Here is a 23,273-nt window from a genome sequence, read left to right on the forward strand (position 1 = left end):
TTTTCAAAGGTACAGTAAAAGGAAGAGTAAAGTACTGGTATTATGTGGTTAGAATCTATTGAAGTACTCCGTTACTTTTTTAAAGTATAATGGGCACTGTTTGATGTAAATAAAATAACAATATAACTTGAATCCATTGCCAGTTCAAATTCAATACATGTACCATACAAATGCATAATTAAATTATGAATACTTATTACCCACTCTTTAATCAGAGATGAGTAGGGAGATTGCCAATAAGCCGATCCAATTTTTACTTCAGCGTTTTATCTCTGGTTTGATCATGGTGTTTTTCACATACTTAGAGGCCCACTACGCGTTCGCTGACATGAGATCTCATGAACGATTTAAAAATTATTTTTTATTTATAAATTTGAAATTCTAAACTTGTGGATTAAATTATCGACTCAGTAAGTTAGCAGATTTTTTAATAAAAAATGAAAATCCAACTGACTGTATCCTCAAGTTTACAATGAACAAAACAGATTTACATATATTGCCGTACTACTGCCAAAATATTTAACGAGAAATTTACTTTATACGATTAAAGTAAACCCCATTAATTATAATTAGAAACAAACAACTTTGGATTATAGAGCTAATTCTCACACGCACTTTAATGAAAATACAATGTATAGTTACGGGAATCTAACATAGCCATTTTATTTTCCTATACAGCTCAAATTATATCAGAAGATATAAATAATTGAAAATAAGTCTTGTTTAACACCAATACTCTTCTTCGAATATTTTCTAAATCATTAAAGCGGTACATTATTTAACAAATTTTGATTGAGTACCGAGTAATCCTTTTGACACGAATAAACAGATACTATTGTCAATTTCTTTATAAAAAAAAAAGATTAATAGAATTCTCTGAATGAGCGTTGTCATTATATTTAAAGTACAATAAACCAATTCGTTAAAAACAGAAAGAAAAACATTTATACGCAGGACTTCCATCATGAAGACACCTAACCAGAAAGTTGACGCAATGATACACGGAATATTCTTCGTTGATGCGAGCCTGCGTATAAATTTCAAAAAAGTTCTGCTTAAATGCCATTGTAATATGCACTCTCAGTTCAGAAGTTTGGATTTATAAATAATAAAAAATAAACGTGCGCGCAATGAGCGTAATACCACAGTAGCCTCCATATTACTAGTACGGTTGAATATCAAACTGGTCCGCTTGACGAATCCGTACATTGGAGTTTGATTATATTTGATTTTCATATAATTCTCTTGATTTTATAATTACCAATTTCATTGCGCTTATCATGCGCCCGGATTCGATGGGGTCTGTGTTTGTGTGCAAAGGGACTTGTACGTCTGTATACATAAAATAGCTTTATCAACGGAAAATAATTGCACTTTGAGTTACTTTCCGCAAAAGGAATGTCCGATCAGGATCCTATCTTTGCTCCAAGTGGTTGTGATCTTAAACTGCGTTCCACTCTCTTTTGTTGTTGCATGTACATACGCATTTCACGTTCTCTCCTTCTTTGTTCTCTTAATGCCTTTGTTGGATCACCAAATTCTTCCACTGTCTCCTCTTCCCATCCAGCAGCATTGTCTTCCCATTCACGAAGCTCATTCTAATAAACAATGGCATGTTATATATAATTCAACAGTTCATACTCTTACCAGTAATTAAATAATTTTTAAATAAAAACTCACTGTTGGCACAGGATCAGTAGATACTGCGAACTTAGAAGAATTCAATTCACCATCCTCCTTTCTTTTATCCCTTACAAGAACTCTTGTCTGTTTTGTTATCTTTGGAGTCATATCCTCAAAGAAGTTCAACTGATGCTCTTCCTCTGGAGTTTCTGGAGATTTGGTCACTTGCTGTCTATATTGTTCAATCTTTGTCTGAACTATATTCAAAGGCTTATCTGGCACAACGACCACTGGATTTTCTTCCCATTGATCCCACTGTTCCGATTCCTAGAATGTACATATAATACAGTGTCACTCAGTTATCAGAAATCTTAAACAAGACCTAACATTGATACTACACAATGATCTATTGCTATCTTTACCATTCGTTCATTAACAATATTTGGAACAACTCCTACAGCTGACAGAGGAATAGAGTCACAAGATGATCTTCTTCGTCGACGGAAACAGCACATAGCTCTTCGAAAAACGCCTAATAAGATAACAAATAGGGCCTTCATTCTATTCACTAAAAACTCCACAGCCATTGTTGCTAGTTTTTACTTCCCTCCTTTAGTGTCGTTATTAAACGAGACGTCAAAAGTTGAAGAGTATAACCTCGGTCACTTGCAGTGCACCGAATGGGAGATCACGAGACCAATAAGGACCCAAATCAGGGAACCCTGTCGTCCCTTCACAGGTGAAGAAATCTTCACGAACACCTTACATTTTCGACAAGCGCATATAAAACAAAATTCCTACAGCAGTACTATTGTTGCCGAGTAAAAACACAATTATCTCTTAACCTCTTGCGGCAAGAGATTACGTCGCCGCCATATTGTTCTGTGTACAATTGTAAGATCAGCAACTGTAATACCGGTGGTGCTGATAAAATCTATCATCAACGATAAGAATACAATTTGATAATTGTGTAAATTACAAAAATTCGCTCAAGGAAATAATAGTAGGTCGTCAGTATAACTCGCTCAGGGAAATAAATATTACCTAATACAGAATACACTAGATTACACGTTCCTCTATACTGTTTGAGTTTACTAACAAACTTATAACTACCATATCATTATACGATAGTCAGAAACAATATTATACTGATAATTATCATAGTTAATTGGTACACTTGTAGGAAAGTATATCACTCATCCATACGACAAATTGTTTTGCTTGAATCATCCTGCAACAACACTACAGCTATAGTTATGTATTCCACATTATAGCTTTCCACAAGGAAAGTCCCGTATGACGTCAATGTACTTTAATTTTAGGAATTGTAATGCTTCTCTTAATCGTATAATATTTATATATTCCGTTTAATAATCTTTATACAATGCATTATTGAATATCCACAAAGATATTACTATTTTATAGATTATTTCAACAATTTTCTTCTTGCTTCTTTTATTACTCTCTATTCTGATCTGTACTCCAGGCAAAATTCTCAGCTTCTAATCGTTTTTCTTTTTATGATTACGTTACTTATGATATTTAAGCACGGACGCATTTCTCACGTTTAGTAGTACGATCCAGCTGACATTTTTCAAACGCACTGCATCGCACTCCAGCACAGTAAACAGCAGAGTCTAAAAAAAAATCAAAGAAATTCTCAGCACTATAGATTCCACGCTTTGGTAAAATTAAAAAAAAATAAATTATCTAATTACTATTTTCGGCTTACCTTTATTAGATCCTTTGTATCCGCCATCACTGCCTGTATTGACAGCACTAGGAGTAACGCAGGACGAATGGCCGCACTTGTTAGGACAACATTTTTGATTGAAATTACACTGATGATCACTCTGACAGCTTGGATTGCATTTACTGACACTGTTTCTCAATGGGCAGTTTCCCTCCTTATCTAAAACATTAATTAATTACATCCTTCCGCGACATTACTCAAGTTATTAGTAACACACTTGTTCTATAGAACTGCGCCTTTTTTTCTTTACGTACAAATCAGTTGTTATTATGAAGATTTGTAATGGCTAATATGTATTTATCATGAGATATCCTCGTTAACGCACACTCGAATATTATTCGTGTAAATCAGAAGCTTGATGCATCAAGAATAATTGATTCCACGAGTGTTGTTCTGCGTGAACGACAAAATTTTGCAGCATCACTCGCGATAATATTTACTCGATTATGCAGTTTGAGCGGAGTGCATTTCGTCTTATTTCTTAACACACAGTATAGGTGCATGCAATGAAACCACGTATTTGCCCTTGACGATAAATCAGGACGTTCAAATAGGAAGGTTACTTTCAATGTAGAGAGTTAAAAGAGAAACGGATGGAACTTTACTCGAAATTTTTGAAAAATTATAATTATTTAAATAATCTTCATATATGCCAAATATACTCACGAGATACTTGTGCCAATGTTGCAACCAACAGCACAGACAGGATAATAAAAGTCACCTTGACTGTGAGAAAATATAAAAAATAAATTTTTACTAATATTCTCTTTGGTAATAGTGTGAGGATTAAGAGTAATACGCACCGTTCATGGCAATGTGAAATTTATGTATAGATACGTTAACTTGGCAAGAGCGACTACAGATCTGAAACGCAAGAATCGTGTCCGCGTTTAAGAAGACCTCTCTATTATATGATTATCCCCACTCGTACAACCATCTTTAATCCTAAGCGAAAGGGGGTTTCTGGATACTGTTATGAAATATGATTCTTTCCTGATCTTCTCAGAGTCGAAATAGCCAATTCAATGGAATCAGGCAAACCTGATTTACAAACACATAAAATTCTTATGAAATAATCACGACTGTACTTGACTTCATTTTGTGATTGCCGGATGACGTTCGAAGTATCACGTGGAGGAAAATTACTATACAAACTAATACTCAGCTAAAGAAAAAAATTTCTTATATTTGAAATCTTGAGAAACTGGGTACCTCGAATACTTTTAGTGCAATACATTATTATACTTGTTTAAACAAATTATAACAGATTTTTTCGATTTAAAACTTAGTATAGTTATCTGTTGTCTCATAATTTGCAAAAAGTCTTGTTATTAGTACCTCGAACAAACTGACAATTTATTATCCAATTGTGAATTGGAAAAATGCGTTTTTTCCTCAGACAAGTATAATAATCAATTGCCCCCAAAGTTTTCGGGGTACAAAATTCTTCAAAACTTCAAATATAATTAGAAAGCGTAACAAAAAAGAAAAAATCGGGGACCTCTCGCCAGACAGGATAACATCTAGTGTATGAACTAACTAGAGACTATATTTACATTGCAGAGAGTATTAATCAATATATACGTGCTTTTAGGTAATAACAGAAGTAATGGTTTATTCCAATCTCGTACTCTGGTAATTCAGGCGTTTCACTTTGTTACACACACAATTCTTGTGCTATTAGTGATCTCATCTTACAATAATACTTAAGTACATACACGGGGTACATATACCATTGACTCTGCAATTACATGGTACCGAGGCTTTCAAGATTATTCTGAAGTGTTTTCAGACACGGTACATCAATTACTGTATGCATAATAACGGTTTGGATTATTCGTATTATAGTCGTAGACTGGTGCCTCTATTTCAGGTTTCTGACAAGTAAGCGCGCCGCAGCGATTTTTGCAGCACTTCCGCGCCCCTCTGCAGTCACCGTCAGTACTGCATGTTGGAGAGCAAATCCATCGCCCGGTCGGTACAGTAGGGCAGGAACCAGATTTCTCTGTGTATGAACAAAATATTTTCAAGCAATGAATCCTTTTTTTTGAGAATGTTAATAATGGTTAATTATTGATATTAAAATCTTACCTTTCATTGTGGGATTTCTCATAGTGACCGGACGTGAACAGACGAATCCACCGCAACTGGTTGGACAGCATTTACCAATGCCTTGGCACTGTTCATCCACGACACAAGATTTTGAGCAAATTTGCACAGGTAATGCTGGTGGACAGGAACCCGGTTTACGCGAATAATAATTGTAATCTTGACATAACACGGTTCTAGTGATGGCCAGTATGAGAGATAACGATAAGAGTTTCACAATTCTTGACATTCTTGCTTCGTCTGTTTTCGACACTGGTGTAAGACGATCTGCGTAACTGAAAATAATTACCGAATATGATTTTTCGTGTTTTGTTTTTTAATGATGTGTATAGGACGAATAGGTTATATAAGAGAAAAAATGTTAAAAGCAACTTTAATAGCTGAACTGACAAAGTGACTTTTTAAATGTAATTTTTGATCCTGACGATCTACTGTTTCTACGACTACGATCGATTGTCGAGTGTTGAGAATGACAAGCGCACCTTGAATGGAATAAATGATCGTTCTCTGCGTCAACAGAATCCTTTACGCTCTCATACATCGTATATATAGATATCCCCACGCCTCTCAAAACTGGCTATTGTAATTATTGCGGTTTTCCTGACGCATGGGAGTTTATAACGATTTTATGGGGTTGTATGACCTCAATTTAACCTGTACAAGGGAAAACCACTATCTGAATCTGAAAACACATCCTGTGCGCCAGTATTGAGTTGAAATGTCGGAAGGAAGGACGTGGTTACTGATAGCTATCAAAAGACTTCATTTCCACGTAGTGCAGTTTCTTATAACGCTGTGAGGTTTTAGATTCCTTATTTTGACTATTTCATAAAAAAATTTTCAACGATAGTCCTAATCCTTGTCGCAAATCTCTTTCATTGATGTATTCAATATTTATGTCTTCCATCTATCATAATTATTTTATGCTGAATAAATGATTCTCCTAGGCATACAATATTGAGGGCAATCTTTATGAAATAGTAGACCTAATTTTCAATGGTATTATTATCTCATTTAATCTTTGCGGTCGTGTTACTTCCGTTTAATTCTCCTCGTGAAATTAATATGATTAATTTGCGTGGGATTTTGAAACGTGATGGGCTATATACTAGCGGAAAACAAACAGCGATTACTGTATCGTACTTCTGTTTTATTCTTTTGATACGACATAAATATAAAAATCTGACATTACGTTAAGATAGCGCGCGAAATTGTAATCGGCATTTGAACGGTTTACATGAGTACATATAAGATATACGTAATACAGTAACAATAATAAAACGGTAACGGCTGATAAATGCATCATTGGTACTCGAAGCGAACAGTGTAAAAACATTGACGAGAAATTTGATAAGTTATAGGAGCAAAAGTTAATAAAAAATAGTACAAGAAATCTACATTCTACGCAACTACATCTAACACTTACGTTAAAAATACTACAATTAACATCATGCATCTTGTTTTTTTAATTACTAATGATTTAGACGTGAGGCTGATCGATCGCAGTCTCTTTGTTATCGTAACCAGTAATTAGCGAGTTACGTTAACGTACGATGATCGCCATAAAAAACTGTATAGGCACATTTGTTTTCTTCCAACACGATCCTTCTATCGTGACGATACTTACTACGTAATAAGGGCGAACAAAGATAGAACAAGAACAAAAGATAATTAATATATATCTATGAGAGTCGATTTTTCCATATCAAGATACACAGCGGTACTCGAATATGTCGGTTTCCGGCCCAGTCTTTAGCGAGTGATACGCAAAATCCTTAAAATCTAGTATATCTATAAATTCTAGTAGTAAGTAAAATTGTGAATCTGAATGAAAGTTGGATAAATGACGCGTGCATGAAGTATTTACAATTTGTCTGGACATTTAAACTTAATATTTTCTCACTCAAAGGCTAACTCTTTAATGACAGAATTCCTAGTGCTGGCACTTTGAATGTTAATGTCGAGTTTGCTCTTATGGGTACGCCTATAAGTGGATATATGTGTTACTTAAGAAAATGTTAAATACGATGACGTTAAGGTTCTAGAATAGAATCATAAATTTTTCTCCTACGCAGTGATGTTCTCGTAGTAGAGAATTCAGGGTTCGAGGTCAATTTCGTGTGCTTCTGTGTTACTAATAACTATTGCAGAGGATAATTCTCGCTTAAGACTCATTGACATGCGTGTGATATCCTTAAGCTCTAGAAAACGGAAAACTGACTTTTTGGTTTTACGTCGGTCTCATAGTTTTCCTACAGTATCACTTTGGCAGACATATTATAAAGTTCTAAGTCAAAAACTGTAGATGTTTAAAAATTCCCCTGTTCTCTAAAGATTAATAGCTTCTTGTAGAGAACAAAGAAATATCATATTACTTTTATTATTTCTATAACATATAGTGCACGTTGCAAAATACACGCGCAGATGCAATACGGATGTAAATCCATATTTGTACCATGATTCGTGCTTTGAGAATGCGAATTTGTGACGTAAGTGCGTTTCGAGGAAGAGCATATAGATTCGATTACGCATGTTCATTTATGCCACATAAGGGTAAGAATACCCAGTCAAGAGATACAAATCGGTATTATGACAGTTACCGGAAATGGCAGTAATTATTCTTGCGTCGAACCATCTGGAGTTCGTATAAGCCTTTTGCGTATTCGTTTCAGGCGATACACAAATTTTATGATTCATCATTAACAAAATTGCTAATCCTTCCAATGGTACTAGGATTTTCGGGTCAATTCTTGACATCTTGAACGGGCTCATCGTTACCGGAAGCCTCCAATGAGGATACAGGAACCGAAAAACCATCACCTCTTAGTGGAATAGGGAGTGGTGGTAACATTTTTCTTTGCTTTTTTATAAATAATTCGTCGTCTTGACGTGACGCTGCTACATTCACATATTCCGGAAACTGTTGAATATCCGCGAGTTCCGTCGTGGTGTCCTTGATTGCGTCAAATTGGACGTATTCCTCGGAAGATTGAATTGTATCTTTGAAATTATTTTTGTCGCTAGTTTTAGATTCTTGCTGATTAAAGTTCGTATCACTGCAATTTTTAGGATGATTATCAGTTGACTGGATTGGTGTTATGTTCATGTAATTCGTCGGTATACACATTCCAGGTGGCGCTGTCGTCACTGGAACCAGTTCTGAAATCGATGGCTTCCCGGTAGTTGGATCTAAGTTAACATAACTATTATTTTTTTCGTTACTTTCTGCATCTGGTCCATCTTTAGTATTCGAAGTCAAATCCAAATACTCTGGCTCTTCACTAGGTGAGTTTGGGGTTTGCGGTTCTCTCATGGTACCGTCAGCTTTGTAAACTAGACAAAATAAGAATTTTTTTTTTTAATACAATAAATGATCAACCTAAATTTCTTCAATGTTAAAATTCTCTTATATACTTACGATGGACAGGAAGACCAGAAGGTCTGAAAGCTATGTAATAGGCGCTGTCGTCCGGCCTGGGTATTGGCTGTGGTGGACGAATTTTATTGGTCGATGATTCTGTTGGAGATGTCATGTGACGGACCGGGGAATATGTTCCAGTAAAGGGCTTAGGAGCTGGTGGAATTTCGTAGGACATTATGTGGCTTTTACCTTCACGTTGATTTTGCAAAGTATTCTGGAAACGGAAATGGTACTCGTTCGGAATGTTATGGTCACAAATTTTGGAATTTAATTTTTGTTCGATATGAACCTTCCTATCCTCTGGATCAGAATGGGTTCCACTGTCGCCTAGACTGGTGCCACTGCAGCCACTGACGGTACTCATACGACCGGATGATGAAGAGCCTAAGAAAATGAGAAATCATTTATTCTCAAGACCCAATAATTTTTGTGTATATCATCTTCTATGAATATAATACAACTGCATCGTGCAGTTATTAATTAATAATCGCTCGAACTTACTGGAGACACTGTGAAGACTGAGGCTACTGACTGGTCGATGATTGGATAAAACATTTCCGTTAGAACCTTCAGTTTTATTTGCTGAAGCAGACAACGAAGGTGAGCTCGAGGAACCCTCGTTCGTATTGGCTGATTCCTTTAAATCTAAACAATAAATAAAAAACCTATATAAATTTTTCATACAAAACCATAACTGTCTTAATTCCTGATATTTAAATATGCCACTGACCTTTCTTTCCCTTCGTGAAGAATTTTCGTATCCGATCAAAAGGAGTAGGCATCTTCATTTCGTCCTTCATATGTTTTTGTATCCTATCGTATTCTTCACGCATAGCCATCAGCTGCCTTTGTTTATCCTTGAAGTTCTGTTGAACGTCATTGCGATTTCGCCAATTCTCAACAAGCCTCTCGACCTCAGTAATAGTGAAGACGTTATTCTTGAAGTCATTAATGATCTCAAGAAGCTCGTCCTGAGGTCCTGATTGATCTCGTGACTTTGTAAAATTAGTTGCCTTTGAGGATAGTCCTGGAGTCGGACTGTTCTCTTCACGGGCTCGTTCCACAACACTATCCAAACGAGACCCAAGGGTTGGTGTACCAAGACGAGATGATGCTGCCGAGCCAGATGGCTTCAGACCTACAATCAGAGTTATCCATGTTCATCTAATCGTACCCCATTGTTACAAATAAATTACATAGTATCTTAGTACACACCGGCAGGATGCATCTCCATATATCTCCCAAGCCGAGTATCCGCAGTCGGACTATCATTCGCGTTATTACTGTCATTAGAATATGCACTTGAAGATGCTGACATCAAGATAAGGGGTGTCGGGGTTGGCACCCGAGAATAATTAGACTCCATTGGATTGGGTGGTGGTAATTGTACTGGTATCGGCGTTGACGATGCTGAGGATGGAGCTAAAGTAATTGGCCTGGCTGCTGGAGGAACACAGTAGGCCTCACTCAACGGCCGTGGACAGCAGTACTCCTCGTCGTATTCCTGACTGTTCAGCGTCGTGGTGCAGTCGTAACCTGTAGATAAGGATTACCAATGTCAATGATTCTAACCTTGCTTCAAAAAATCTTTCAGATGGGGACTCGGGGATCCGAATCTTACCCGATGGTACGGGTGGACCGGAGGTCGATTCACTCATGACCTTGAGGTAGCTGTACATGTTGGTGAACTCGTTCATTTGCTGTGATTCCGAGGAGGATGAGGTGGTAAAACACCCGCCACATGCAACGCAAAGAGAACACCGATCCGCTTAGTTATCATCTAATATATTTACTGCCAAAGGCGAACTCTCATTGATTTGTCTGATGCAAGGTTCGCGCTTCCCCCATCCTCACCCGCTGATTATTAATGATATCAATTGTTGTCTATCTTGTGTTTTGTTAATTAATGAAAGGTGAGGTATGACGATGCTTTAAATTTGTTTTAAGAATGTTCACGGGTATACCATGTAGCCACGTAGCTGGTGAGCGAGTTTCGTATGCCCGGCCTGTTCTGCAAGATCAGCCGGGGTCAGTTCAGATACGTTGCGCAGATCACAGGCTAGATCACCGCCAGGACACTCCAAAAGTTGCCAAGCTAGCTTTTCAAGGCCGAATCGAGCTGCGAAGTGTAGTAACGTAGGATTTTCTTCAGGGCCTGGAATCAAAATGCAGTATTAAGTATGCAGTTATTTCTCTTTATGCAATCTTTGGGACGGTGATCTTACCAACCAATCTTTCTGGATGAGTTAGCGTGTAATTTTGATAAATTATTGATTTTTTATTTATACTCTTTTAGCATACTCCAAATTTACTTACTACTGTGATTTCTATGTGCTGGCACCATCCCAGCTGGTGTAGAAAGAAGATTAAAGTGTGGTGGTATGTTTCGTTGAAAGGCATGAACCATCCAATTATCCAGCTGCTCTCGGTCGCCAGGATTGAATCCAAATGTCTATAAAGAATTTCAAGAAATGCACCTAGGGTTACATATACTCTTTAAACCGTATTATTAAGCACCGGTAAAAATTTACCTGACACATGAACTCCAAGGGATTATCATGAGCTCTGAGTATCTGATCCAGTTCCCTGAGTCTGCTTTCACATTTGACCTGCCTCACACCGAGTGGAGTACCATTTTTTGAAATTCTCACGCCAACCAGCATGGATACATCAAGACATCTCTCAGGAATGGAAAACTGGAGTGTATACGGATTACGTCTTCTAACATGATTGACATCTATAGCTTCACCGCAACGATCAACAATGACAGCAACGTTATCTTCTGGTAGTAGTGGATCATTCAACAGAGCAATGACCCTGTTTTGTCCCTGTAACATAAAATCATATTAATTAACAAAAAAAAAAAGACATCATACCTGCAAATAATTATATTTCAAACCACTTTAACGTGCCTACCATTTTGACTTTTTTAGGCAGAACAGAAAAAGCAGTCTTGTCGCTTTTCGGAGCCACAGAAGAAGTTGTACCCAGGATGGCTACAGCGGCCCCAAGAAAATTGCCTACTAACGTCTCATCCTGATCCTTGACAAAGTATTTCTTCCACTGAGGATATGAAACCAGTGCTGCTTTATGAGCTGCAGTCAAGTGACCATCATGAACACCTAACATCATCGCCAGAACTTTGTCAGGCGTAAATTGTCTTGACAAAATGGCAGCCTGCCCAGATCGTGCCAGGATTCTTTCAAGAAATACAGGACAGACGATGACGATTTGTAAGCGGGCTGATCCAATTTTCTCCTCGCCACATTGTGGAAGAGCATCTTCCACGGTCACTGCACGTACCCTGAAAATTAAACATTCTTTTTTTAAATCTTTTTTCAATCCCCTCTCAACTACTCCCCCAGCCCGGTGCCATAGCTGTCTCTTCGCCTATCGTTCTTTTTCACTGGAACCGTGTACATACTACATGCCTATCCGAGTGCGTGGCGAGGCGTCATATTTTTAGAAGGGACAAAGTATGAATGAACGAACCAGTGAAACCGGAGAAGGTTTGTGATTTTATAATAAATTTCGCACATTAAGCGGCGGATGTACGTCCTTAAATTATGGCACGTTATATTTTAGGAATCTGAACGGAGGAACGGAATTTTACCTGAACGGTGGTCTGCCCTGTTGTCTGCTGATCTGTTCGAAACAGGCAGTCAAGTAATCCACCCACAAAATGGAAGCTTCGCTGTCTTTGCTGGAAACCAAGATCACATCGTCCTCAGCAGCCGCGGTAACATCTACACCCGAGGACCCACCTCGAGTACCTAGAAAGTAAAAAAGAAATTTTTAAACACACACAAGGCATCCAGTGAGAATAGTTACACCGTGAAAACATTAGTGCCGACACTCCCATAAAAGGAAAAGCCCCATCGATCTACCCATGGATAGGTGCAGCGGTCATGGGATCGTTAACTCATGGCAAATGCGTGTTTAACTTCCGTGCAGGAACAATAGCGACACGTGTGGTGGTTAATGTGGCGAGACACGCGATACTGTTTTCCCCAGAATGGATTAATGGGATAAAAAGAAACAGTAACAGAGAAAGATACTCTTAATTATACCATCAAGCATAACGTAACTACGTGCTATGATAATATTCATTAAAAAATCGTGCTAAACAAGAAATGAAAATTGTCTTGATATTCTACAAAAATCTTCATCGCAGCATGAGCCTGCTTCGTGCAGTATAAATCATTCTTAACGGAAAACCGATAGCGGCCCAATATAATTGCACAAGAGATCCATTGTGCTCTAGCAATGTGGAAATCGAGGATCGACGTCATTATATATACACCAGTATTCAGATAACCAATGAAGAAGTCGATGAGCATGTATCTATATGAGGAAAGATGCACCAGTCCAAAGGAGGTAAAATTAATCTCATTGCCAGCCAAGGTCGATTAACCGTTGATCTTAGTAAAGGAAGAGAACTGGCACGTGACACACGTGGCGCTTCCGCTTAATGCGGATGGACAATAACGGGATACATGTGTACGATTACATTAATATAATACTACACTAGACCTATCTCTATAAAAGATATCCGTTAAAAAAGAAAACTCTAAAGATTAAGGTTCGTTATAACGATTTATCAGAAAATTTTTTAACCTCCAAAAGAAAAATTTTTATTCATAACCTTAAAAAACCTTGACGAGCGAGCGAGCAGAAATTATGTCAGAGTTCTGACAGGAGCTAGTGGAATCCTTGATTTGAAATAATTTTTGTATTACAATGTATTCAATTCTTTTCTTGTCTTGTATGTCAGGCAGTATGTCAAGAGCAAGACTTTTATCCCGTTCAAAAAAAGATCGATCTCTCTTCGTATGATCTAACGAGGGGGGTATTGCATTATTTGGGTTCGTAACATTGACATTAATCAAATTGTGCCTGAAATCGTTCTCTACCGATGTAACACGAATGATAAATAATTATTTTTGATTGCGTATGATAAGTATTCAAGCAGGAAGTACACAAACACTCACGGCAGGGTATTCCAGATAGATCCAGAAATGTCGGCCGATTACGTCTTTTCAGACGCGGTGTCTCGTGGGACGTTGCCATTAGTGATAGAAACGATCGAGGACAATGAAACGCAACAAATCCTCGATAATAATTCTAGGTATGTCTGTATACACGAGATGATTGTCAATGATCTTGCAAAAAGGATCTACTACTTGAATTCAATGATCGATCGATGCCAATTGTTGAGTTCAAGTCACACTATTAGATTTTGAGTCAAGGACTTCTTCAAGGCTACTTCAAACCTCAAGGAAGGATGAAATGGTACTGATAACGTGCAGCAACAAGTCGAGGAAGCACAATGGTTAAACCAGTCGAGGGATCGCAAGTTAACCTTATGTGGAATCTTAAGTTCAGTATGTCCCCTTCCCATACCGAACACTATTGTTCGTTGGAGGAGCACCATGATCGAATTTGGAGACGCCCATAATTACCAGGACGTGATTAGACTGTGTAAGATAGCTGACTGTATATTATTATATATATATGTGCCTCTTTGTGTGATTTCACAATTCAACATAGGAAAACAGATATTCGAAATATCCAAGAAGACATGAAATTCCGCATGACGTTACAGTAATTATTCTTGGGTGATCTGTCTCATCGTTTCCAGAATTTCGAAACCCACTTGTAACCTGTAGGATTCGAATTAAAATGGGGGAGATCACGTCCAATAACGGATACGGAAAAATAGTATTAACAGACCGAACAAAGAGATAGCTGAATAAAAGAATAATCCACACGGTATATCTAGAAGGCAGACTCTATAGACTAATGATTTGTATTCGTGTTGTGGCGCAGGCTCTTTGCATACTCTTTGCATAGACCGGAGTGCATTAGGATAATAAATGACGGTTCCCTAAGAAAGACTTGTCGTTGGCTGCACCGCCATTAAATTCCACAAGAATGAACGTATAAACTTTCCTCTACCGCAACGTTGGCATTGACATTCGATGTTAAGCCAAAAAAAATAATGCATTACCAAAGTAAGACATGCTTCTCTTAGCAGAGCGATTTTCCTCTCGTATCTTCATGACGTCGAATCCACTTTTCAAATTCGTATTCTCACATTAAAATGCCGGCGCAAGCATACCGAATTAATACGAATAACTTTGGTAACACTTGTCACTTGTTGAAATTAAAAAAAGTATATCTTCACAGTAGTAAAAAAAAATATATTCCAATTTATCAAACGGGATCCAAGGCTCGCTTCAGGTATCATTATAAGCATCCTTAATTGAATATTTTATTTAGTGAAATTGTATTGATCCTATAGAAGACACTGTCACCCGTTATATATTCAATGATCAAGTTTGAAATTATTTCACGAAACAGTCGGCAACTCCGAATCGTACCGCGTGTAGTGCGACAACGAACTGAGCGCCAGACGTCGCAACGTTCCTTCAGGCTCCACGTGGTTGACTCATTGCCTCATTGGTTAGTTTTGTACTCTCCCTCGTACACTCTTTAGTGCTTTCTCCACTTCGATCCTCCAGCATTTTTCCTCGACTGGTAGCTACCATAGCAATGACCAATAAGAAGGGTAGCAGTCTCTTATGAGATCTGACACGATCACACAGTTGGTATATATGCGATTATTAGGCGTCCCAACGTCTTCTACATGATCGAGGGTCCCTTGACCAGTCTGATAAATCAAACTAAGGGTAGCCCATAGTAATTTCCCGTTGCTAGCTTGATCTTGAAGGACAAATAATATACATAATATTTTTTGTCGATCCAAAAAATCGTGACTGGCTTTGGACGGTGCTTCAGAAAAATAGTAACCTGGACTGTGAGTAGGTAGTTAACTAGGATTCCTGGAAGAACCCAAAAAATCATTATCTAGAAATACGATTACGTGCCAAAATCTATAAATCCTGTACAAACACAAGAGCGACGGGTTCAGCGTCTGTTAAGTCGTAGGTATATATTTAGTAAAGAGACACATTTCCGTAATATATTGGTCTTACGACTTGGAATAGATGTTTCACGTGCATATCCGGCTATCGACGAAATATTTCCAAGGACCTCTCACACAGTGCCCTAAGTCAGGACGAATATTTCTAAGATATATATATAAGTTGGAGAGATTGACGTCGACGTGGTCCGGCTTCTTGGATGCTGATGAAGAACCACACAGGAGGACCATTCAGTCGGAGAATCCAAATTCCACGTAGCAGCTTAACACGGGCCACTTATCGCAGTGGCTACTTCCGTCCGTCGAAAACCCTCGTCTTGTTTCTTGTCCGCGTACCAAAAGAAGAGGCGTCCTTCTCTATAGGCAGTCCAGGGTAACCTTACAGATTTAGGGGGGTCTATCGAACAGAGACACAGGCCTGGGTCTTATAATACAGAAATTGTACTTGTCCAATTAGCCTGTCAGGAGGAATGAGTCAGCGACATTGTCAACGACGTCATGGGCGACGACGGAACCGACGTCGACGTCGAGACGACTAAGAGAACGATGGTAGTATCCTGTTCGAGCTTTTTCAGTGTTTGACGCCTTAAAAATTCAATATATCTTTCGACGCTACGAAATATGACTAACGATTCCTTGTAAACATCGCCATTAGTCACTCTGGTAGCACTGTTAAGTACTTGGGGAAATATAATTGCGTGTGTACAGATTGACGATAAATCCAACATCGTAATACCGCGTACTGGTTATAACCTCGTTCGCCGTTATAACAATCGAGAAAAAATATTTTCACAATTTTTCTTAAAAATTAAACGAAACTATTTTATGATTCAAGCTAATAGAAGCATTGCTCATCTACGTGAGTTACTTTTGATCCGAAAAAGGAAGGATGTTTCTGTGGCTTATTCATTATCAAGGCGTCAATTATCAAAGATATTTCTATGCGACAGATTGGCCGAATATAAATATTTCGTTTCTAGCGCCGTAAGATTCGAGTTATATGCACTTATACATACGTAATACGTCTAGACCAGAATGCTCGTTATGAAGCTAAGTAAAAGTCCCTAAGCGGAGCGACCGAGTGTCTTTCATAAGGGGAAGTAATCTCTAGAAAGTAATAACCTCATGAATCTTGTGGCCGACGGGTGGCATTCGTCAAATTTATCTATGGTGCCTATAAAGATGCAGGGGGCTTGAGGAAGCCCCGATAACAAAGCTAGAGAGAGATAGAGCGACAGAGAATAAGCATTACGCTTAACAGAGAAAAAGAGGGTACGGAGTATAGAAGAGAGAGAGAGAGAGAGAGAGATGCAGTAATAAAGAGTCGACACTGCGATTGGGGGCCATAGAGGCCAAAAGGAGGGCATTGGTCAATTTGTCCTGAGAAGATTCTACGTACACTGTATATAGTACATACAGTATATACTACACTAACGACAATATAGATATATATGATATATGTAGATACGTTGTTACAGCGCCACCCGGTAGATATATCAAGAGATCCTCCCCACCAGATAACATCCCCACCAGTGTCAACACTTTTCTCATGAGTATATATACATGGTACTCGCGATTCCTTCCATTCGGCATTCACGTCCGATACGTGTCGGACGTAGGACTCGTAGCATGCACGTTGGTATTCCTCAAAAAGGATCAGCGGCATGGGTTCAAAGGGCTTCTGTAAAATGAGCATGATGGAATTACTACGTGAAGTATGATAAGGTCGTAGAGGAAGGGTCGAGGAGTCGCTGCGATGGATGGCAGCTTGAAAAGGAGTGATTTGGTCGCTTCGAGGAAATGGAACTTTAGTACTTACTTTTTTCTTTTCTCTTTTTCTTGCCTCTTCCATTTTTCCAGCTTTCAGTAGGTACATAATAGGCGAGGCTTGGGGTAATCGTATCCATGGGCGTGGCCATGTTGTGTACCTAACCCAAGTACTACGGGGTTCAAGTCGATAACCGTGTCACGTAAGACTACGTTAATTGGCAATAATCAATCAGCTGCAGACCAGATCGTTGGGTTATGCATGAATATATGTATGTTGTATACTGTACCGTGGATGATTCGAGTACTATACTATTCTTAGATCTCGTTACTGCGCGCGAGGGAGTACGAGCACTATGTATCCCATCTCCTGCAAGCCATTTCGTATACTCCTTTCAGTCATTTTCTCAAGACTACTCGAGTAGTTGAGGGTTCGTAAATTTACTTGAACTAAAAGTCAGACGTATTATTCTGCTCGAGGGAGACGTCAAATTCGAGAGGATTACAAAGGGTGTGGTACCTAATTTTTTTTCTATGAGATTACTGACACGTCAAGCTCTTGATTTTCTGTTACTATTGAATTTTCACGTAGCAGGATAGTCCGACTGCTTAAGAAGCTTAGTGGATCCTCGACGAGGCAAGTTTTAAGAATAAGAGAGATCTACGATAATGAGAGTGATTATGGTAATTTAAAAGTCTCGCCTGTTGTTACGGAAAAAGCGGAAGCTGCGCGTAGGTCGATGCGCAGAAGCCTTACGGCTCATTGAATCTTGTCGTTTACCTTGTGACGACACGGGGACATGACGACAATCGAGAGATACATGAGATTCCTCGGGTGTTCTAGAAATAAATCCGTACGCGAAAATACCCTCGGTTTCATTCACACGTCCGCCAAGAGACGAACGAGCCCCATTTTGCTTCGTGTAACGAAATCCCGGCTTTGAAATTCCTGGGGAGATTCGAATTTTTCGCGCGCTTTTCGACACACTCGGGCCAGCGAATCGATTTCGCGTTCGTTCAACGAGGAAAAGTCACGAGAATAAAAAAGGGATCGAAGAATCTCCCGGGGACGTTTTACGGCCGAGTATAAATATTTTTACAAAATTTCCTCTCGTCTCGTGCAGCGATAGAACTCGCGATAAACGTTTCTAAAGATACGTACGTAACGCGATACACGACCTTCCTCAAAGCAAACAATATTTTCCTATCGGTGACGGGGAAGAAAAAAAAAGAAAGAAAAAAGGGAAAAACGATACCCAAAGAGAAATGGAAAAGCGTACTTCTTGAGGCTGACTATTTACTCAATAAACAGAAAGTCCTTCCAGGGCACGGATCACCAGGACTATCAGTGTCTCTCGTGAGAGCGACAGGCTAGGCTCTAGGCTAGAGCTTTTTTTATCCTGAGAATCCACTTGGAGAATCGCAGTGTATACATGTACGTATATCAGCCTAGTTGAGCGACCTCTGGAAGTCGAGTGGTCCAAAAGACGATTTAGTTGGGTGTGGACGCAGGTCTGATTACGGCTATACGTCGCATAGACGAATCGAGACGGTGTCATGGCGTCGGACAAAAATAGAGAAGCGTCCCTAAAGTTGTCGCAGCGAGGAAAATGCATATGAACACGAAAATAAGCAGCGGCTGGATAAAAATAATAAGAGACGGCTGTAAAAACAGAAATAGGCTCTGGCCGAGGAGACGTTACTCGCAATGCTCATCCTGAGGAATTTTCGAGGAGAGTGCTACGACAGAGTTCACGAGGAACATCGTCGACGACGTGTAAAACTTCGTCGTTAGAAAAAGAAAGGCTAAATAAAAAAGAAATGGCGAAATAAAATAAAATCCCAAGAATAGATCGTTAGCCTGACATGTTTACTTCTTGGATTTTCATTCGATAACCAAGATGTCACTTTGTGCGTTTTAATGAACGCGCGCTTCTCTAGACTCCCGTGTGCAGTTATGGGCTTAAAAATAATACCGGAAATACCCCTTCGCTACGGTCTCGCCAAGAAACTTCCGCTTGCACTTCCGTCCCTGTAAGAATGGCAAAGAACAAGAATAACTCAGCAAGTCTCAATCACCATGCGTAACGCTGCAGTCAATTCATTTGAATATCTGAGCATCGATAGCGTCGCAGTGCAATCCGTACTACCCTTGCGCAACTATCAGAGTGGACTTCCGGTCCTCGGACAAATCGTACTGCCGGACATCGTGGATTGACCAATCAAACCTCGTTAGATACTTGACTGTACCGGCCACATTCGAATACCCTGAATCTCTGCTCTTCCTTAAGTATTCATTGATTTGATGTCGAATTTTTAAGTTTTTTTTTCTACTCTCAACAAAGAGTTTCAAAAGTACCAAGTAAGATTTTACCACCCAAGCAGAATTAACGACTATACTCAACTTGATGCAAGAAAGATACCTCTATATATATATATATATATGTATATATATATACACATCGGTATAGACTATTGCCAAAAGATGAACAGTTAACGATCCGTCCGAAGATAGTTTAAGAGCTGTCAAAAGTTTACTTCGACTTCCTTTCCTGCTACGTCCCGCGCATGCGCAGTAACGCATCGTCTGTATACTTTCGTAGACGTTTCAGCCAGGCTCCTGCCTCCGGTCCCGCAGACCGGATGTATCGCTTGTCTGCCGTTTTTATATACAGTTTACTTTCTTTTTCCATCTCCCCTCTTTCCTCCTGCGTCTACTCCAAATGCGTACAGGATTGTCACGAAACAGATGAAACAAATGTGACTCTTCCTTTTCAGTGAATTTCGTAAACTTCCCAAGAGGCGAATAATGCTGCGAAAGTATTTTCCCTGAGAAAAAGAGAATTACGTACGATCGTCAATGCGGATCATTTATGTATTTCGTAGCTTTAGATATCAGAGTGTCCCTGGATCATCTAATAAATGTCACTGGGTATCCCTTGAAGATAAACGTGAATATTGATTTATGTACGGTGATTTTTCTTATGATGAACTCTCGGGATAAGGGTACACGTGTCGATGACTTGCAATCATGAGTTCCGCCACGCACTTCCGGCACGTTCCCGCGATTCTCTCTTCATCACGAGCCATAAAGCTTCCGGTATGCGTTTCTAGCTAGCGCTAGTGCAAGAGCTCGGGATGGCTTTTGGAGAACGTTGCTATTTTTCCCTTCATCCGGATGTTACGTTCTGTTCTTTCTTCGAAATTACACTGAGGTCTCACCGACGTAAAACGCGAGCGAGGCGGGACGCTCGCAAACCATTGAGTTTTATAGGCCTCCGGCCAAACTGTGTTTACGCGTTTGCATTCCTACAGAGAAGAGCAGAGCTCGTCAGAGATAGTATTCACATTGGCTGCAATTGCTTCACACCGGGCTTCGTTCTCAATCGGTATAATTTAATTGGTCATAAATTCATTATTTTAATCTTGGGAGGTCCTCGACGCTACCAAAATGGCAAGCGCGTAATTTCCGGTACGATTTGGAAATGGTCGAATTCGGATTCGACCTCGGTAGACATTAGATTTATTAACGACAGGCCACTTATCGATCGTCGGAAAGCAAGACTTTGTTCCACGAATACTAAGTCGACTTCCGTGGTAGCCAAAGAACCCCTATCTGCCGCATCTACAATGGCCGACAGAGGTCTACGTGAGCGTCCTCGAGGTTTAGTCTTGGGACGCTCATGACTTCCGCTACTGACTTCCTCCTCTATTCGATCATTATGGATCGTGCTTTTAATATACATATGTGCAATAGAATGATAGATACCTTACAAGTGAATTTGGCACTCTTAGAAAGTCTGCTGGTAGATAAGAATAGGTCGGAGTTCATGCAGCAATGCCGGTCCATTTCGGGTCAGAGCTCTTAGAAATTATTGAATTGTAACTCTAATGAGTCCTTTGTCGGTCGAAGTACATGCATGGCTTGGGGAGGGATGATCATGCGGGCTTCGCTGTGCGAATCAGTATTGCGCCGTGGGAATGATGCTTCTAATTCTATGAATAAATAACTTGAAATTAATAGAATAAAATTAGTGCTCTTTAGAACTCACCCTTACTGGAGGCGCTTCTATGTCTTCTACGTCTCGTCGACCTCCCGCTGTTCCTGTTTGCCTTGTCATCTTTAATGGCGATCTCGGTAGGCACAGGTGGCGCCATAGCGGTGGGTTGTCGCAGTACCAAAGGTTGCTTCTGATTATGCTTCTTATCGGCAGAAGCTCCCTGACTCCTAGTGAGACTTCTATCCTTGCCCAGGAACGTCCCGATGGAGTGTCTCCTTCTGCCGGCAGCGGCAGATCCGGGGGTTGCACCGGATGGCAGGGTGGCGGATAAATTGTAATAGCGAGCGTCATCAACGCCCAGGAATACTTCATTGGGTTCGTTGGATTCTGAATCATCGTCGGCAGTAGCACCAGGATCTTCCCCAGGTAGACCGCAATATACCATATCGTTGGAGAGTAGTTCACTAGCTGATTTTAGAACCTTCCGACGTCCGGGTCGACGTCGATCGTTTTCCGAATGCGAATGAGATCTGTGAGGTAGATAAGGCGACGGGGGTGCTACATCCGAAGGTCTGGGATCTCCGTTCAGGATCTGCTGCGTCCTCTCTGATTCGGAATTCGCGCTGACCGAACGAAATAAATTCCTAAAGCTTCTCCGCTGGCAACCGGAACCATGATTCCCGTGATTCCCATTGACATTATGCGGAAGCATCAGTGCGCAATCTTCCGTTGGCGTGGACGGTGCCGATGCACCGGATGCGCTGCTCCTGTTACTCTCGTGATGCATCAGGGTGCTCGTGGTGGAAGTAGACACTGTACTACCAGAAGATGCCACTCCCATCCTATCGGGTCTCCTTCGAAAGAAGAAGGCAAGTCCTCTCGAGTGAGAAGACACGGAACCGGAAGTCGTATTATTCACCGCTGACGTAGAACCAGTGGCTGATGATCCTGGTAAGGGTGTCACCACCCCAGAGGACGTACCCCCGCCTGCCAGCGAGAAGTACGACGGATTGTCTGTGAACATACGGATATCCACTTGATGGTCTCTAGGAAGTTTCTTACTCCACTCCGCTTCCGGTCTACGATTTTCGAAAAACTCGTTTCCTATATACTCATACTAGTCAAATATTAACGAACTCTCCAATTATTCAAGAATTCGTAAAATTTCGCGATGAACAATCCTCGCGTGCATTTTTACTTTATTAATGCCAATTCTTAAGTCACTGATAATTAATCAAATATCTCTTTCACAGGTTCACTGTGCTCAATGCACTTGCAGGATTCTTCATCCCCAGGCAGTCTGTCGTCAATGAACGTGGCAAACACAATCACCCACACTCGACTGTCACACTGTCAAAGCTACCCTTAAAAATAATTGAATATCAGTATAGTGATGAGATATAGAAGTCATCCACGGTTTTGAATTCAAATTCAATATCCTTTCGAATTCTACTATAATGATCCTCAGGAGTGCCCTTTACCCTGAAGGAGTAGCGTCCTATCGTGACTACCCGAAGACGAGGTCCACCTGAGACTGCTTTCCTAGTTCGTAAGAGGAGGTTCCGATGCGGCGGGACTTCATGGGACGCCATGTAACGTGACGAGACGAGACGGGCTGGGATGGTGAGGTGGGGGTGCACCGGACGTTGCATT

General features: G+C 39.9%; 4 protein-coding genes across 6 annotated transcripts in view; all 4 read right to left on the reverse strand.

Annotated features, from left to right (window-relative positions):
- Positions 1–115: 115 nt before the first annotated feature.
- LOC107265156 (receptor-binding cancer antigen expressed on SiSo cells) lies at positions 116–2,573 on the reverse strand. Its single transcript, XM_015734286.2, has 3 exons — positions 2,046–2,573; positions 1,681–1,950; positions 116–1,598 (listed from the first exon to the last, which is right to left on the reverse strand). The coding sequence occupies exons 1-3, from the start codon at positions 2,208–2,210 to the stop codon at positions 1,407–1,409; spliced, it is 627 nt and encodes a 208-aa protein (XP_015589772.1). The 5' UTR covers positions 2,211–2,573; the 3' UTR covers positions 116–1,406.
- Positions 2,574–2,962: 389 nt separating this feature from the next.
- Positions 2,963–4,339, reverse strand: LOC107265161 (waprin-Thr1-like). Its single transcript, XM_015734296.2, has 4 exons — positions 4,180–4,339; positions 4,043–4,102; positions 3,356–3,535; positions 2,963–3,260 (listed from the first exon to the last, which is right to left on the reverse strand). Exons 1-4 carry the CDS (start codon positions 4,184–4,186, stop codon positions 3,166–3,168), a joined length of 342 nt encoding a protein of 113 aa, XP_015589782.1. The 5' UTR covers positions 4,187–4,339; the 3' UTR covers positions 2,963–3,165.
- Positions 4,340–4,907: 568 nt separating this feature from the next.
- Positions 4,908–6,065, reverse strand: LOC107265158 (waprin-Phi1). Its single transcript, XM_015734291.2, has 3 exons — positions 5,968–6,065; positions 5,468–5,760; positions 4,908–5,381 (listed from the first exon to the last, which is right to left on the reverse strand). The coding sequence occupies exons 1-3, from the start codon at positions 6,024–6,026 to the stop codon at positions 5,179–5,181; spliced, it is 555 nt and encodes a 184-aa protein (XP_015589777.1). The 5' UTR covers positions 6,027–6,065; the 3' UTR covers positions 4,908–5,178.
- Positions 6,066–7,849: 1,784 nt separating this feature from the next.
- Positions 7,850–23,273, reverse strand: part of LOC107265423 — a 19,570-nt gene continuing 4,146 nt past the window's right edge. For 2 of the 3 annotated variants that reach the window (XM_015734870.2, XM_015734868.2), the window contains exons 3-14: positions 21,672–22,634; positions 12,520–12,679; positions 11,823–12,210; positions 11,438–11,734; positions 11,223–11,358; positions 10,871–11,061; positions 10,528–10,606; positions 10,122–10,442; positions 9,637–10,044; positions 9,408–9,551; positions 8,904–9,290; positions 7,850–8,818 (exon numbers count right to left, since the gene is read on the reverse strand). In XM_015734870.2, coding sequence (XP_015590356.1) covers positions 8,229–8,818; positions 8,904–9,290; positions 9,408–9,551; positions 9,637–10,044; positions 10,122–10,442; positions 10,528–10,606; positions 10,871–11,061; positions 11,223–11,358; positions 11,438–11,734; positions 11,823–12,210; positions 12,520–12,679; positions 21,672–22,634 — 4,064 coding nt within the window. In that variant the 3' untranslated portion in view covers positions 7,850–8,228. The remainder of the gene's footprint in view (positions 8,819–8,903; positions 9,291–9,407; positions 9,552–9,636; positions 10,045–10,121; positions 10,443–10,527; positions 10,607–10,870; positions 11,062–11,222; positions 11,359–11,437; positions 11,735–11,822; positions 12,211–12,519; positions 12,680–21,671; positions 22,635–23,273) is intronic. The other variant, XM_015734869.2, reaches the window with a different exon arrangement.

This window comes from Cephus cinctus, unplaced genomic scaffold (assembly GCF_000341935.2).
Source record: "Cephus cinctus unplaced genomic scaffold, Ccin1 Ccin1_scaffold0215, whole genome shotgun sequence".
In the NCBI taxonomy this organism is placed as follows: Eukaryota; Metazoa; Arthropoda; class Insecta; order Hymenoptera; family Cephidae; genus Cephus; species Cephus cinctus.

Bases quoted from the DNA above. Each gene is read 5' to 3' on its own strand.
- LOC107265156 (XM_015734286.2), bottom strand. From the start codon at position 2,210: ATGGCTGTGGAGTTTTTAGTGAATAGAATGAAGGCCCTATTTGTTATC. The intron at 1,951-2,045 runs GTAAAGATAGCA...TGTACATTCTAG, and splicing joins ATATTGTTAATGAACGAATG to GAATCGGAACAGTGGGATCA. The intron at 1,599-1,680 runs GTGAGTTTTTAT...ATTGTTTATTAG, and splicing joins CTACTGATCCTGTGCCAACA to AATGAGCTTCGTGAATGGGA.
- LOC107265161 (XM_015734296.2), bottom strand. The intron at 3,536-4,042 runs GTGAGTATATTT...TTAATGTTTTAG, and splicing joins AACATTGGCACAAGTATCTC to ATAAGGAGGGAAACTGCCCA. The intron at 3,261-3,355 runs GTAAGCCGAAAA...ATTTTTTTTTAG, and splicing joins ATACAAAGGATCTAATAAAG to ACTCTGCTGTTTACTGTGCT.
- LOC107265158 (XM_015734291.2), bottom strand. From the start codon at position 6,026: ATGTATGAGAGCGTAAAGGATTCTGTTGACGCAGAGAACGATCATTTA. The intron at 5,761-5,967 runs GTGCGCTTGTCA...AATTATTTTCAG, and splicing joins GATCATTTATTCCATTCAAG to TTACGCAGATCGTCTTACAC. The intron at 5,382-5,467 runs GTAAGATTTTAA...GTTCATACACAG, and splicing joins GAGAAATCCCACAATGAAAG to AGAAATCTGGTTCCTGCCCT.